This window comes from Larus michahellis, chromosome 4 (assembly GCF_964199755.1).
Source record: "Larus michahellis chromosome 4, bLarMic1.1, whole genome shotgun sequence".
Lineage (NCBI taxonomy): Eukaryota > Metazoa > Chordata > Aves > Charadriiformes > Laridae > Larus > Larus michahellis.
The window spans coordinates 34934640-34949808 of record NC_133899.1 but is presented as its reverse complement, the minus strand read 5'-3'; the positions used below and the strand labels follow the sequence as shown (position 1 = coordinate 34949808).

The 15169-nt window shown below is 37.6% G+C and overlaps 1 protein-coding gene across 6 annotated transcripts in view; it reads left to right on the top strand.

Moving 5' to 3' along the window:
- The window catches only part of WDR20 (WD repeat domain 20), a 47682-nt gene extending 32853 nt beyond the window's left edge, over positions 1-14829 (top strand). The window contains exons 3-5 of one of the 6 annotated variants that reach the window (XR_012586631.1): positions 1321-2598; positions 4367-4434; positions 13847-13883. Coding sequence is in view for 5 of the 6 variants with exons in the window: in XM_074583951.1 (XP_074440052.1) it covers positions 1321-2598; positions 13847-13900 (1332 nt within the window). In the remaining variant the exon portion in view is untranslated. Of the gene's footprint in view, positions 1-1320; positions 2599-4366; positions 4457-9723; positions 9844-13846; positions 14048-14342 lie in introns of those variants that run through there. The other 5 variants (XM_074583952.1, XM_074583951.1, XM_074583953.1 and 2 more) reach the window with 5 other exon arrangements.
- Positions 14830-15169: the final 340 nt, after the last annotated feature.

Sequence of the window (15169 nt, the reverse complement as noted above, 5' to 3'; positions counted from 1 at the left end):
TTACAGAAAAGGGACTTCCTGGTGTTACACTGAGGTTGACAGCAGCAAAAGTATATACAAAAATATAATCTAAAATGAACAGGTGCAGCATTCCAGTGGTAGCTACAGGCTCAGAAGGGATAACAGTCAACGTCTTATCCATTAGTTTGTTCTTTGTTTTTTTTCGGTTGGGGTTTTGTGGTTTTTTGGTGATAAAACAGTATAGCAAGATTTTGGGGGGATTTTTTTGATCTTTGTTTTATAATGCTTTTGTAACTTTTCTGGTATTTCCTTAGGCTCTTTGTATTTTCATTCTTGCCTTTTGTGTAGCTCAGCTCTTCTTTCAGCCTATAATCAATCTATGCCAAATGCAAATCTTGAATGTGCATGTAAAGAATTACTTATCTCCAAGTTGCAGTTGAATGATGCCATGGGTGACTTGGTAAGTTTTAGAAATCCACTGGAACTACACTAGCGAACTCAAGGAGGCAAACTTTATCTCGCAATTCTTACAGCACTGAAGACATTATGGTCAGGAATGTTTGTTTACTGTGTGTGTTTTCATTCTTTTGCAATGATGGACTCTGTTAAAATGTTTTTCTTTTAAGGAAACTTCCTAGTCAGGTAGTAACTGAGAGTATTGACAGGTCCTTGGCTAATGAATGAAAAGTAATTGGAGGGCGGGAATTACAAGGTGAAGAGTATGTGGTACCTTCTGAATTCACTGAACCACCTGCATTTAACTACTAACTTTCCAGCCACATGATAACAGGGTCACTGTGTATGTAGCTTTTGCTCCCTGAATCAGTAAAAGCTGGTAAAGGTTCCTAAGGACTCTTTTTTTTTTTTTCTTCTTTCAGAGGATGGATTTTATTTGTGATTTCAGATAAAACCGGAGTCTAAATTTACTGCTGTTGATTTGTAACCTCTTTGCTATGTAGTACAGATGAGTAACTGCCTTTTTTCCCTTTAGCTCATTCTGTGTTTTCTTGATTGTTTCCTTTTCACGCTCTTCAACCTACGCAGCAAAAAATAAACCTAAGAACACTGCCTTTAGATTCATAACAACAGGTTGGCTTGAGTGAAGTATGTTCATTGCGGAATGTGACTGGACCGTAATAATAATCTTTGGTAGCACTTTGTCTAAAAATAATTTCTTCTCTACTGCCTGATAAGATGATAAGTTTTTGCAAATACAGTAACGTAGCTCCTCTCTAGAAAGTTGAGTTCACTTTGGTTAAGTATTTTTCCCCATCCCCCTCAGAAAGCTCAGATTTACGGTTAATCATTAAAACTTTAATTTTCAGACTTTCTGATGTGTATCTTCTTTGTTTTTCACAGAGACTAATAGACAAGTCCAGAGTAACCTGTGTAAAATGGGTACCAGGTTCGGAAAGCCTTTTCCTAGTAGCTCATTCCAGTGGCAATATGTACTTGTATAACGTGGAGCACACTTGTGGTACCACAGCCCCGCACTACCAGCTACTTAAACAAGGAGAAAGTTTTGCAGTTCACACTTGCAAGAGTAAATCCACAAGAAACCCTCTGCTTAAATGGACAGTAGGTGAGGGTGCCCTGAATGAATTTGCCTTTTCCCCCGATGGGAAGTTCTTGGCATGTGTGAGCCAGGATGGTTTTCTTCGTGTGTTTAACTTTGATTCAGTGGAATTGCATGGTACAATGAAAAGCTACTTTGGAGGACTGCTGTGTGTGTGTTGGAGTCCCGATGGGAAGTACATAGTGACAGGTGGAGAGGATGACTTGGTAACAGTTTGGTCTTTCGTGGACTGTCGAGTAATAGCGAGAGGCCACGGACATAAATCGTGGGTCAGTGTTGTCGCGTTTGATCCATATACCACTAGTGTAGAAGAGAGTGACCCGATGGAATTTAGCGGAAGTGATGAGGATTTCCAAGACCTTCATTTTGGCAGAGATCGAGCAAATAGTACGCAATCTAGGCTATCCAAAAGGAACTCTACAGACAGTCGTCCAGTAAGCGTTACGTATAGATTTGGTTCAGTAGGCCAGGACACACAGCTCTGTTTGTGGGATCTTACAGAAGATATCCTCTTTCCCCACCAACCTCTCTCAAGAGCAAGGACACATACAAATGTCATGAATGCCACAAGTCCACCTGCTGGAAGTGGTGGAACTAACCCAGGAAGTAACGGAAACAGTATCACAACACCTGGAAACTCTGTACCCCCTCCTCTTCCACGGTCAAACAGCCTTCCACACTCTGCAGTCTCAAACGCTGGCAGTAAAAGCAGTGTCATGGATGGTGCCATTGCTTCTGGCGTTAGTAAATTTGCAACCTTATCGCTACACGATCGGAAGGAAAGACACCATGAAAAAGATCACAAGAGAAATCATAGCATGGGACATATATCTAGCAAGAGCAGTGACAAACTGAACCTAGTTACTAAAACCAAAACGGACCCAGCTAAAACTTTGGGAACACCTCTCTGTCCCCGAATGGAAGATGTTCCCTTGTTAGAGCCTCTTATCTGTAAAAAGATAGCACATGAAAGACTGACTGTGTTAATTTTTCTTGAAGACTGTATAGTCACTGCTTGTCAGGAGGGATTTATTTGCACATGGGCAAGGCCTGGTAAAGTGGTAAGTTTTAATCCTTAATGCTGCATCAAAGAACTAGAACTCTGAATAGGTAGTTTTCTTGAAATATAAATGAATGTTGAATATAAAATTTCTTTATGCTTAATGTAAAAAAAAAAAAAAAAATCCTCAGAGCCATACTTTTGGATACTGCATGCCATATTTCTGAATGATTTGAAGTGTCTTGGATACAATTATTAAGTATAGTTGCCTTCCAGCAGAAGAAATAAATACTGTGCATCTAAACTATTGATCAGTGTTCTTATACTTAAGCATAACCACAATATGGTGAAAGCTATTTATGTAAAAATTGAAGTAAAACCTGTCAATCACTAAAATAATTATAATCCTTCTAATGTTTTCTACAAAATACAGTACTCCCAATGAAAGTAGCTTGTGAAAAGCTGCTGCTTTTACGTCTAATGAGAAACGTGAGCCTCTGAAAAAAATGAAAACCAAAGTGTTTTGTTCCTGCATACTTTTCTGTAGTGGCCTGACATTAGTGTAAATCCACTTCTTATTCCAACGTCAGCCATTTTATGGACAGATTTGTGAGCCCTTTACTTGACTGTAGCTTATGCTTTTGCAGTTGTGAATCAGTATTATCAAGGAACTCTAATTTTTGATTTATGTGTTTGTTAAGTTAGGGGAAAATCACGCAAGCTTTCTCTAAGTAGTTTCAGTGTTAATTTACTGTCAGTTTTGTTAGGCAGTTTGATCATCGACAAGCTCATGCTTTTTGGTGGCACCTGTTCTATCAGTTCCCTTCATTAAAATATATTACTAGTTTTAGCTCTTGTTGTTAATGCATTTGAACACAGGTAAAACTTTATTTTTCTTCTGTCCAATGTATAGTAAGCTAAATTTTGAATGAAGCTAAACGTGGTGATTATTATTTTATTAAAAAGTACTTTGTGCTACAATAGCTTTGTTTGTCAGCAATATTTTAAAGGAATACAGCTATGAAAACATTACCAGAGTGGATCTAGCAAAAAGGAACATTATTTTTGTGAAAAATTCTGAAAGGGGATGTAGGTTATCACCTGAAGAAAAAGAAATAATCTTATAATACCTGAACATTGCCACATTGGGCAACCGAAATGAAAATCTGATGTTTATTAGGTTTTAATCATTTGGTTCATAAATCTGAGTTTTGAAGTGGAGGTACGGTATTTATATACCACATATTCATTGCCATAAGCTTCTAAGTAAGCCTCAATAATTTTTCTTAGAACTGTTTCTATAACGTAAGTTTCTTTGAGATGTTATCGAATTTGTCACAACCTAGGTATGTGTAGAGAGCTATGTCTGCTCTGCATCTTAATGCATACTTAAAGGTTGAATCTAAAACTAAGAATTGTAAACCCTTTTCTGTGGAGAAGGGAGGAGGGTGTTACCTAAAAGTATTTTTTGCCTAAACGCTACAGATCCAGCATTAATTGAAGGAAAAAAAAAGCAAGCACCCCTCCCCCCAAACACTAAATTATTTAAAATGTTTTTCCTAAATGAAAATACTAAAGCAGTTATCAATTCTGTGACTCAGTGCAATTCACATGTGCTTATGAATTAACTTTATACACGTACAGCAATGCCTCAGATTTTTATTGTGACCTATATTTTCTTTCTGTTTTAAAACTCCTTTGCATACTACTAAACACTACACTGTTAAACTTCTTTTCAGTGGCTGAGGTGGGTTTTGTTAGGCTGGGTATAACTTAAATATTTTTGTGTATTGACTTTGATTTGGAATATGACATTTCAAATATTTCAGAGATAAAGTATGCAGTACCAAAAAATCAGGATTTATGTATTGGCCAATATGGAAAACTTTAATTACAGGTAAGTAATTTTCATGCTGAAGTTATCACTTTCAAAATTAATATATTGCACACTGATGTATATGCCATATTGTTTAGGAAGTATTTACTTAGAAATTTTCAAATTAATTTTTTTTTCTGATTTCACTTGCATTTCTAGAGAGCTCACTCTGCTGGTAAAAACTAAATTTTGGTGGCATGTTTACAGGGCTTTGATAGGAAAATATTTGTGCCAGAAGGACGTTACGAGCATCCTTTTTGTTTATAGGAAAGCACTTAATAATTTTATTTAATGAAAATTGTCAAAGTATAAAACACTCATGGTAATGTCTTTCTTACTGGGTTATATACCATTCATTTCTGTTTCGCCAGCTGTTTTATCCTAGGCTATCCCAATACTCTGGGGTTTAAAGCTGCTATTTCTAGTCTTCCTTTTGAAATATGGGTCCCCAAGTGATCTTAAAACTCCGTCACGTTTTTGTCTGCCAACTGTAGAGTGAAAGCCTCTGAATCTTGCTGCTTCTTCCATCGTTGCCTCAAAAGGCCTTCATTAAATTCATGCCACTGCCAGCCTAAAGAAAGAATTGGATGGAAAAGCGAAGCAGGCTTGCAGTGTCTAACGTAATTTCCATTGAGCCAGTGCTACCTTTCCCTCTGGTTTTAATAGCCGTCAAAAGATGTGCTGGATAATTGGACACTTCTATGTGTGACAAGTTCTCTTCATTTTTCTGGTTGGGCTGGTGCTGCCCTTAGGGGGGAAAAAAAAAATCCAGAAATGTCTCTTCAGCCGTGATCCTTATGATAGCTGATACAGTGCTCACAGAGTGTCCTGACAGTTTGTTTATAAACTTTCCAAATTACTACTTCAGCGTATACATAATCATACCTTGAGCTTCCTCGCAGGATAGGCCGTTCTTGCATTGCACTTCCAGAATCGTTGTACTAACTCCCAGTCAGAGTGAGGTCCAGTGAATGGCAAAATCCAGTAAGAAACCAGTTGAATGAGGCTCAGGATTCATTAGTTTCAATTTTTTACTCTCACTTTTTGTTAGCCTGTTTCTGAGGAAGAAGGTTCAGTGTGCTGAGAAAAATAGGTTGCCTTAACAAGTGCATGAACTTTCTTTGCAACGTGGTGACAGTTTGCCGTATCCTCTCCCCCCGCCCCCATCTTTCCCAGCCCCTGGTGGGAAACCTAAATGGGACTATAGAACTCTTGTATTAATCTGAAAACGCAGAAAAGGAATTTTAAAGGGACCGATGTAAACTTCGTATGTTATCTTTATAGCTACTTCAAACTGAATTAGAGGACCTGCAGAAGCAATTTAAAAAAAAACCCAAAACCAAAAAAACCCAACTCAACAAAACTCCCCAGAACCCGAAGTGGTACCTGAATATGCAAAACAAGTCTTCTCTGAACTTAGTGGTCAGATGAACTATATAATTTCTGCGTTTGATTTTAAGTAACTATTCACCATCTTCATCGCCATTTTATCTAAGTGAAAGTTACTGATTAGTTGTGAGAAAGCTCAAGGTAAGATTGGCCAGAAGCGTGAAGAGGTGAAACGGCAGTGTATAACCTAGCAAGATAAACATGCTACCATTTTGTAAAACAAATGCACATGGAATTTATTTATTTGACTTATTGTACAGGAAAACTTAGACTTAAATTATAACATCCTTGAATTTTCTAGTTAACTACAATTGTAGTACAGTATCATGTTTTAGTATGACTTTTGTCTTAGTGAAAGTACTTAAACATTCATGTACGATATTTGAGTGAGATGAGCAGCTATACTTACTAATTCTTCCTCAATGGAAAGGAGCATTTCATCATTACAATTGAAGTTCAATTGCTGGTATTTAAGTACTATCAAATAGATTTCTTTCAACGTGATACGGTATCTGTATAAACTTCAGGGATGATTATAGTAAAACTGAAACACAGCTATATGACTTCAGGTTACCATGCTGAAATTTGAAGCTTTCTGTAATGTGCATAATAGCAAAGTTGCACATAGCATACCCGCATTATCAGGGTGAATTTAAACCTAGTACACTGGTGTGATATTTATAGCAAGGTATGTGTGTTTGCGCGTGTGCGTGTGTGAGGAGGCGTGACTAGTGGCTCCGGTAAAGCCAGGAGAGATCATAACCCTGTAAAGGCTTTATGATGAAGATGTCTGGATTAGGAAATAACATGACTTTTACTAAACACTTTTTAGAAAACCCATGTTCTGAATTATCAGCTCTTAAAATTTGGTTATGTACTTGGAATGACTGTATATGTCTGCCCCTTTAACAAGATAAAGCTACTAAATTAATATTTAAAATGCTGGCCTGCTTATGTTACAATAATAAAATTTGTGTCAGATAATTTACTGTCAATTTACATGTAAAGATTAAACAATATTTTTTTTCTGCATTTTATGAATTCTGTATACTGGAGTTTGTTAAAGATTGACATGTTAGGTGATACTGTACAAAATTGTATTGACTACCTTTAGTGAAAATCAAAAGTAAAATTCATATGTATTTCCTTTTTACACTTCCATCTAATTTCTTGACAACTTGAATAAATTTCATAGAGCCTTTCTAACATGAACTATTGTTGATTTAACTGTTGCAATAATTAAGCTTTAAGAAGTATTGTTGGTATATTTATAATTTTAAGAAGATCATGTTTGTTTCATACTGCTTATTTTTAGCTGTTCTATTGTCACTGTTACAGCTGAAGAACTTTACTAAATACTTGACATTACAAAATAACTTGCTGGGGTTGTCCTCTGTATACTGATGTTAAATAAAAATGTGTGATTGAACTGTAAATGTAGATAACTTTCAATAGTCCTTTCCACATTTGAGTTTTAATTTATCTTGCAGTCCGTAGGTGGTCTTATGCTGTTATTCTGTACTCAACAAATGGCCACAATGAAAGCTTATTGAAATGAGATTTATTATATGAAAACTTGCCATATTTTAAAGTAAGAACTTGATGCATCCTGTAACCTGCTCTGAGTAAATGTTCCACTTCATCTCAAGACAGTGCATACCTTTTGATGTTTAAATCTTGCTGATAAGGTCAAGTCTCATGATACTTATTTTTTTTTAAGACTAGAGTAATATGAAATAGAATACTTATCAAACCACTTACCAGACCTGTTTAAACTCAGATTCAGTAAAACATGGACACGGGTGTATCTAGATTCTCTCTGCCTACCTGTCAAATGGGAGCTGGGGCAGAGCGTTGTCATTCCTTCTAGGACTCTACAGGAGCTCTTTCCTCTATGGACTCTGGTGCAGGGTATGTTCTTTATGCCAGCTTGACATCTTGACATTTACCTCTAATGAATGCTGAATTTACAGCCCTGAGGATATGGCTCACGCGGATGATTCAAGTGGCTTATGTCTAGAAAAACTGGCTAGTCTAGAATTAAACTTCTCTGAACTAGTCTAAAACTTTGGCTGCAAAATTTCTTGGAACCGCTTTAGGCAAAGATTTAAGATGTTGCCCTTCCATCTGAGTGGAGTAGGGTTTGAATCGCCCTTGCAGCAGTGGTTCTATGTTAACCGATGAAGGAGCCAAACGATACTTACTTAAGCGTTTCAAAGCCACTTTGGAGACATTTCAGTGAAAAAGTTAGTTACTTTTGGTCCAGTCTGAGGTAGGACTCTGTCTCTTAGGGGAAAATACTCTGTAAACTAAATCTGAGAAAATCTTCTTTCTTATGTGAACTTGAGAACCTTCTGGAACTTCAGAAGCTACTGATTGACCACTCTGATGGTCTATGTATATAACATGTGCATATTTAGGAACCAGGTGCCAATGGAGGAACAACATGAAATCCATCCTGAAAGCTTCTGGGAACAGCCAGTTACATCAAATGATGCAAGAACTGGTTGGTCAAACCAGTTTCTCAACAGTCAGTGTGACCATGAAACGGAACAAACTTCCACAAGTTCTGTGGTCATAGAAGATACGTTGGCAAAAGATGTCTTGAAACATGAAAGTGTTGTCTTGTTTGTCTTTATTTAATAATGTTCCACAGCCTTCTCAAGGAAATCACTTGTATGGTTTCTGGTTTTTTGAAGTTGGATTTTAGGTAGGTGCTGCTCAACCTTATCAAATTCATTTGGCTCATTTCTTCTGATAAGATCACACTTATTTTATAACTTACCAAAATGGGTATGCCTTAAGTCATATGCTTTTCCCCAAGGTTTTCCCTGCTTTATCTCCATTTCATTATTTTCTAATCTGAAAATTTTTAACCTTGCAGACTTTTGTAGTTTGAGTAAGCTAGAGAAATGACTGTTCCTAAGCGCGTGAGCCCTTATGACCTACATGAAGCTTAAGGTCCTATTGCTCGAGCCAAATCAGGTTTCTGCTGGCAAAAGCCTTTTGTGCTTTTCCCAGCACACAAGTAGCTGCATCTTAAATTATTTAAATTCTTTTTCTTTTGGATGTGCATATCTGCCATTTGCCAATCATATACTAGTCTTGAAGTAATCTTGCCTAATAGCACTAGACAGATTTTTAGTTAGTCTTGTTCTGCTGGTTTTCGAGCAGCCTTGACTTTTCTGTTTGTTGACAATGAGTAAAATGGTGATACACCTTTGTTAGGAGAAAAACTCCTTTATGTGCACAGAAGTTGCAAGTGAAACCTCCTTGATGCAACTACGTGGTTTCACAAGATCTGGTGTCAAATGGTTCAAGCACTTATGCTTTTCTGTAACGCCGCTTGAACGAAGCGGGGGGGAAAAAGGCAAATGGAAAACAAATAATGTATTTAAAACTCTATTTAGTGAACATACAGACTGTGTAAATATAGGTACCAGCTTTGTTATGTCCCCCCTAAATCCCATACGAAGTATTTCCTTGTAGTATGTTACATGAACGTTCAGCCTGTGCTTCCTTGAACGTTCTCAATTAATTTTATGACTCCACTAGAGATTAATATCTGATTTAGTGAGTATATGCAGTTCAGAGACTTATGCTAATAAATGCTGATTCATTTGGAATCAGAAACTGTCAGAGACTTTGTTCATGGAAATCTTAAAAGCGATTCAGCTGATTTGACTACGGAATTTTAAAGAAATGTAAAAAATCTCATTCTGTTTTGGCATATTATAATAAATGTATTGGACCGTGGGCTCTTTTGTCAAGCAAAGGTCTCAGACCTTTTTTGTATGGGCAGTCATTAATGCCGCCGTTCTTAAAATTGGTTTGATGGCAGTAGTGAAATGCACTGTGAGACTTTTCTGGTTTTTTAATGTTGGTTGTTACATCGGACCTTTTTGCTTTTCCACCTTTCAGTTTCAAAACAGAAAGTAGGAAAGTTCTGACATCCAGGGAGTTACGGGGAGCCAGCTGAGCGGTGACTGCGGCAGCAGGACGCGCGTGGCCAGGGCCGAGGCTGAGTGTGTGCCAGGGGTGTTGTGAAGTAGCACATAGACATGAACTGCCCCTGTCCTGCTCATGTGTCCAAACTTGCAGGTTATTATCTGCATTAGTGAAACTACGTACGATTGCATCTCTGGCTCCAATTAAGCCTCCTCTAATTTACATGAAGAAAACATTAACTCAGATTTACGTGAAGAAAATATTAACTCAGTAGTTACTGGTGTCGTCTTTTTTTACTTAGTAGTATCTTCCTGATTTTTTTTTTGTATTTTTTTTTTTAATATAGCAATTAGATGCTCATCTTTCATAGAATTAGTCTCTGTTGTGAAACCTTGTGTTTCATACCTTTGGAAAATCACAATCTTTTGGCTGGAGCATATGTGGAATTTAAAAAAAATAAAAATAGCCCCCCCTTGCAATCTCATTAATTGTGAGGAGTCTTAAGAGTGCTGCAGGTCTTGTTGGACAGACCACAGCTCTGAGTGCCATGAACCTTGGGTGGAAATGACCTCACTGATTGTATCTGTTACGGCTTTTCATTCCTAGCTGTGCAAGCCTATTCTTACCAAATATGCAAAGTCCTGTGTGTTTTGGGAAGTCGGTGAATGCATAGATAAACATGAAGTAGCCCAAGCAACAGTCTGTGTTTAATACTCTCATATAGCTAACGGAAGTAAGAAAAACGACACAGTCCTCTGCAAAAGCAGCACATTTCAGCTGTAGAGGAATCTACTGAGATGGCAGATGATGTAGCACCTACTTGGAGGACGTTCTCTGAGGTTGTGATGAAGATTGTTTTATCAAATTCCTGGCTTGGGTCTCATAACTGTTCCATTTCGCACCCCCTGCCAGACCCACATGCTGACAAAATAATACTACTAATAAAAGACTACATTTATTTTCAAAACTTTTTTGAACAGCCTCTTAATTTGTTTCTGCTGCTTGCTCAGTATGATCTGTTTGTTCTTGAACTTCAGGCTGATGCACTGTACCGCACGGCAGAGCTGCAGTTGCTGCATCTCAACTTCTGTGTTTCCTGTCGTGGCTATTAAACTCTGCTGATGTGCTATTACGCTAACAAGTTGTGGCAGCTCTTGTTCCGTCTTCTACCACCTGCTTGACTAGACCAGGTAGTTTAATCACAGAAAGCACTGCAGTCTAATTTCTTTATTCTTCCTTTACAGGCAGGAGCTTTCTATATTTTTTCATAACCTTATCCATCCTATTGTTCCCAGAGAATGCAATTACAAATATTCTAGTCCCACACCCATTGTATTACAGCTCAGACTTTTGTGGGGTAACTTTTGTATCAAAACTGCAACTTTTTTTGAGCCCTCACTTGCTTTTCTAATGTGGTTTTCCAAAGTTTCCTATGTTAGACCTAACATAGCTTCTTAAATAGCCTTGTTTGAAAGGCTCTGATATAATGCTGGAATTCTATAGAATCTTTTTTATTACTCGGGACCCTCTAAGAACACTCACCGCTTCGGTAAAACTTCTATCTGTGCCTAAAAAACAAATTCTTATTCTTGCTTTTCTTGTATGAATATCTAAGTTCTAAGACGTCTTCTGAAATTAAGTACTTGAAAGAACTCACAAAATTTCTGATCTCTCCCACGGAAGTGAAGTTCTGGAATGACCATCATAGCCTGGTCAAGATTTAAGGCAGGCCTTGCAAAGTTTTTGAAATACCTGCCTGCAATAGCACCAGGACATTTATTGATCTTGATGCTCTTTCCACTTTGGTGTTCCTCTGGCTGGCCTGCTCAGAGTTGCAGAATTAATCCAGAGCAAGGACTGAAATATGAGGAGTGCCTAGTGCTCACTTAGAGCCACCTGCGCTGCACTGCTGCTCTTGAAATCAGGCCAGGGAGCTGAAACCAGGACTGACTCCTTGTTCCTGGTCTTGGAACTTGAATTCCAGAGTGTCTGGTAGTTGACGGGGAACAAGGCACCACAGTGAATTTCAGCATGTGCCGTGCCGCCTGTTTCTAGAGGAGTTGTAGGAAAACGAATGGCTCCTCATTTTGTTTCCCAGCAATCGGTTGCATTACAGTGTAAATCTGATACTAGAATAGTATGTATCTTCTTCATCTGTATAGCGTGGTTAGGAGCCTGGTGAAAAAGGCTTCATCTTGTGCCAGCCCTAGTACTTTCAGTGTGCTTATAAAGCACATATTTTTCATATGAACAGTTTGGATCACTGATTTGTTAAAGACTGAAAATAATACCTTTGGACGTCTTTCCAGGGTACTTGAGAGTTGCTTAGTGGATATAATCTTCTGGCAAGAAAGACCTTCCAGTCGCTGCTGGATTTAGTAGACTTCTGAAGAATGCTTCGGTAATGAACTATAGAGTTCTGATTCATCTTCACCACTTTTGAACAAAACTTTCTGGGTAAAAATTTTCGGAGGTGCTTCAGTAGCTTGTTTGCTCTGAAATTCTGCCTTTTTTCACTATCTATTCCTTAACTAATGTCTAGGAAACTTGTTCTCTTATGAAATATGCAGTATCTTTGCACATTCTGAATGTTAAACAAGTTTAAAGACCAACCCACTTCAGTCTACCTCAACAGTGTTTGAATCAGATATCCACTAAATAAACATGTAAAAATAAAAAAAGTGTTCTAGTTCCTGCAGTTGTGATCCATGGAGGTACCAAATTAAGTGCCACGTTACTTCATTATATATAAATGTAATATAAAATGTGCGCGTGGGTATGTACACACATGCACACACACATAAACTGAGTCCGCTATAAATCCTACAAACGTATCCAGATTCATAATGTGTCTGAACTGGTAGAATAGATGTTTTTTAAAAGGAAGGGCTACGGTTTTAGTAAAAACTTGATGACTTGAATCCAGCCAGTCCAGGCCTCCTTTCCACCTCTTCAGTCTATGGTCAGGGTTTTCTTCGTCAGTCGTGACTTCTCAGTTCTTGGATCCAAGCAAGAAAGAGCTCCTGTAGATTCTGAAGATGTGACCTCATTCCACATTGCGTGCTAATTGCTGCCTGAGCTTGTCTAGTTTGATGGATCTGAGTCACAGCATCTTAATTTTGAGGTAAGAACCTAGGCTGGTAGCTGTTCAGAGGAATTGCTAAAACTGCATTTATCGTGCCTACGTAGCAAGGAGTTGCGCAGTGATACTCACTGGTGCGCTTCCAGCTTAGCTGCCATTGCGCTCCTCGGCCTGCTGGCGCATGTTATAACTAAATAACGACCTCGCCAGAAGGCTGTGTTTCAATATTAAGTTTTTCCGAAATAAGTCAGATATACAGTTACTTTTATGGAAACGATTAAAAAGGGACTACTACACATAAATCTGAAATGGAGTCTCTCCATTGATCTGGATCCGTAAGGTATAGTTGCCTTAATCCGGAGCAGTAGCCTCTGTCTAGCAAGGGGCGCCGCACAGTTGCGGGATTGTGTCTGAAGTTAAGTCTCCTTTTATTTCAATGGCAACGTAGTTAAACGAGCTGGTAAAAAGTTTTCCTGAATGCAAGCTTAAATTGTAATGGGAAGTCTTTATTGAACTGTTACTCGGTGTTTCATTATTGTTTGAAATTACCAAAATAAAAATTTGGTTAGATAATCTGTTTTTCTATTCAAAGCTTGTAATATTGAATAGCATAAAAGGGATTGAGCGTTTCCCTGTGCCAGGTCAGGTGGCAAACTTGTTGGTCTGGGAATAGATTTGTTTGTTGCTGCCCTAATAAAATGCCGATCACTTTTTTGGTGTACAATTTTTAAAGTTTCGCAGTGACTCAAAATGCAAGGTAGATTAAATCAAATGCTGGGATCAGAATCATCGTGTGTCACGAGCGCACGCGCTTTCTGATTTACTGAAAGCTCTTTTGTGCTGCTTGACTGATATGACAGTGGCGTAGATTCTTTTGTAGGGAAGAAGGTGCTGGTGTCTAAAGTAAGCAAGGTGGTAAAAATAAATTGTACTCGTTTTAGCTTCAGGCTAAGAACTTTATAAAATTAATGCCAGGTTCTCTTGCTGGATTAATGTAAACTGCTTTGTTTGCAGGGTTTATTGTCATCCCAAAACCAGGCCAATTCTCCAAGTGGAACTGTAGTATAGCCATCACACTACTGCTAGCAAACCTCTGAACGCAGGACAAGAAGTAATGACAGTGGAACCAGGAGCTGTTCTTCAGGCAAAGAGCATCACAAATTATAATGTGGCAGAGTGTAAACACGGAGTTATGTGAATCACATAGTCATTTGCAAAGGAATAATGTAATGAGTTCTTATTACAGCTAATACTGCTAGGCTGCTCACCCAAGGAAGAGTTTTCATTTTAAAAAAAAAAGCTTCCTTTGGTGCTGCAGGAAAAAATAGTAACATTTTTTTGGTTTTCTTTATACTTTTCGAGTCCAGTGGAATTTAATCTCTCTCTATAAATATATAAATAATATATATATATATAGTGTAAAATAAAGTATGTTTCTTAAATTCAAGTAAGTTCAATGGTTAAACTAGTACTTCACCATTGTTTATTTTGCACTGATTTTTTTAACCAGAGATGGCTAGAAGACAGCCTGGAATGCACTCATGGAAAATGAAAGTCGTTACTTTCTGGCTTCAAAATGTTATTCAGGAAGATGGATGCTGCAATCATAGATTTTTAAAACAAAATTGTTTTGCACTTAAATAGTTTAATGCTAATAGAGAATTACTTTAAAATTGGTGTCCAGACACCAGAAAAACTATGTTGTGGAGAAAAGATCCTTTGTATCTATTAAACATTTATTTTAATATTGTTGTTTCCAACTGCAATCGGCTCTGTATTATATGTATAAATAATGTAATTCAGTGGTGGGAAAGGGGAGTAATGGATCATTACACTAGAAATTCTCATTCGTTTAAGAAATTGGTATTTCTAATTCAGAAAATACATATTAAACTATCTTGAATATGCATTTTTGTTTACTTTCTGTTCAAATTCAAATCACTTTTGATGTAATCAATCCTTTGTTGAATTAAATGTTTGGTACAGAAATATCATCTAAACTTTGTAGAACAAATTCCTTTCAAGAATACTTCATCTGGAACATTGCTTCATATCCAATAGAGTTGAATTTCAGTTAGGAAAGTGCAATACAGTTGTTCTGTTCTCCTTCGTAATGGCTTAGCTCTAAATACATCATACAGTGGAACTCTTGCAGACAGGCAACTTTGTGGGGTATGGATTTTGTAATCCCACAGCCCCGCATATTTGTCTTGGGAGTTGTGAAAGATCCAGCAGTAGCAGCCGTACACGCTTTCTGACTTGGCAATCTAAAATTAGGTCAACATATTGGAGGAGATACATTTCTGAGACAACTTGTTTGTCTTAAATCAGGCATCT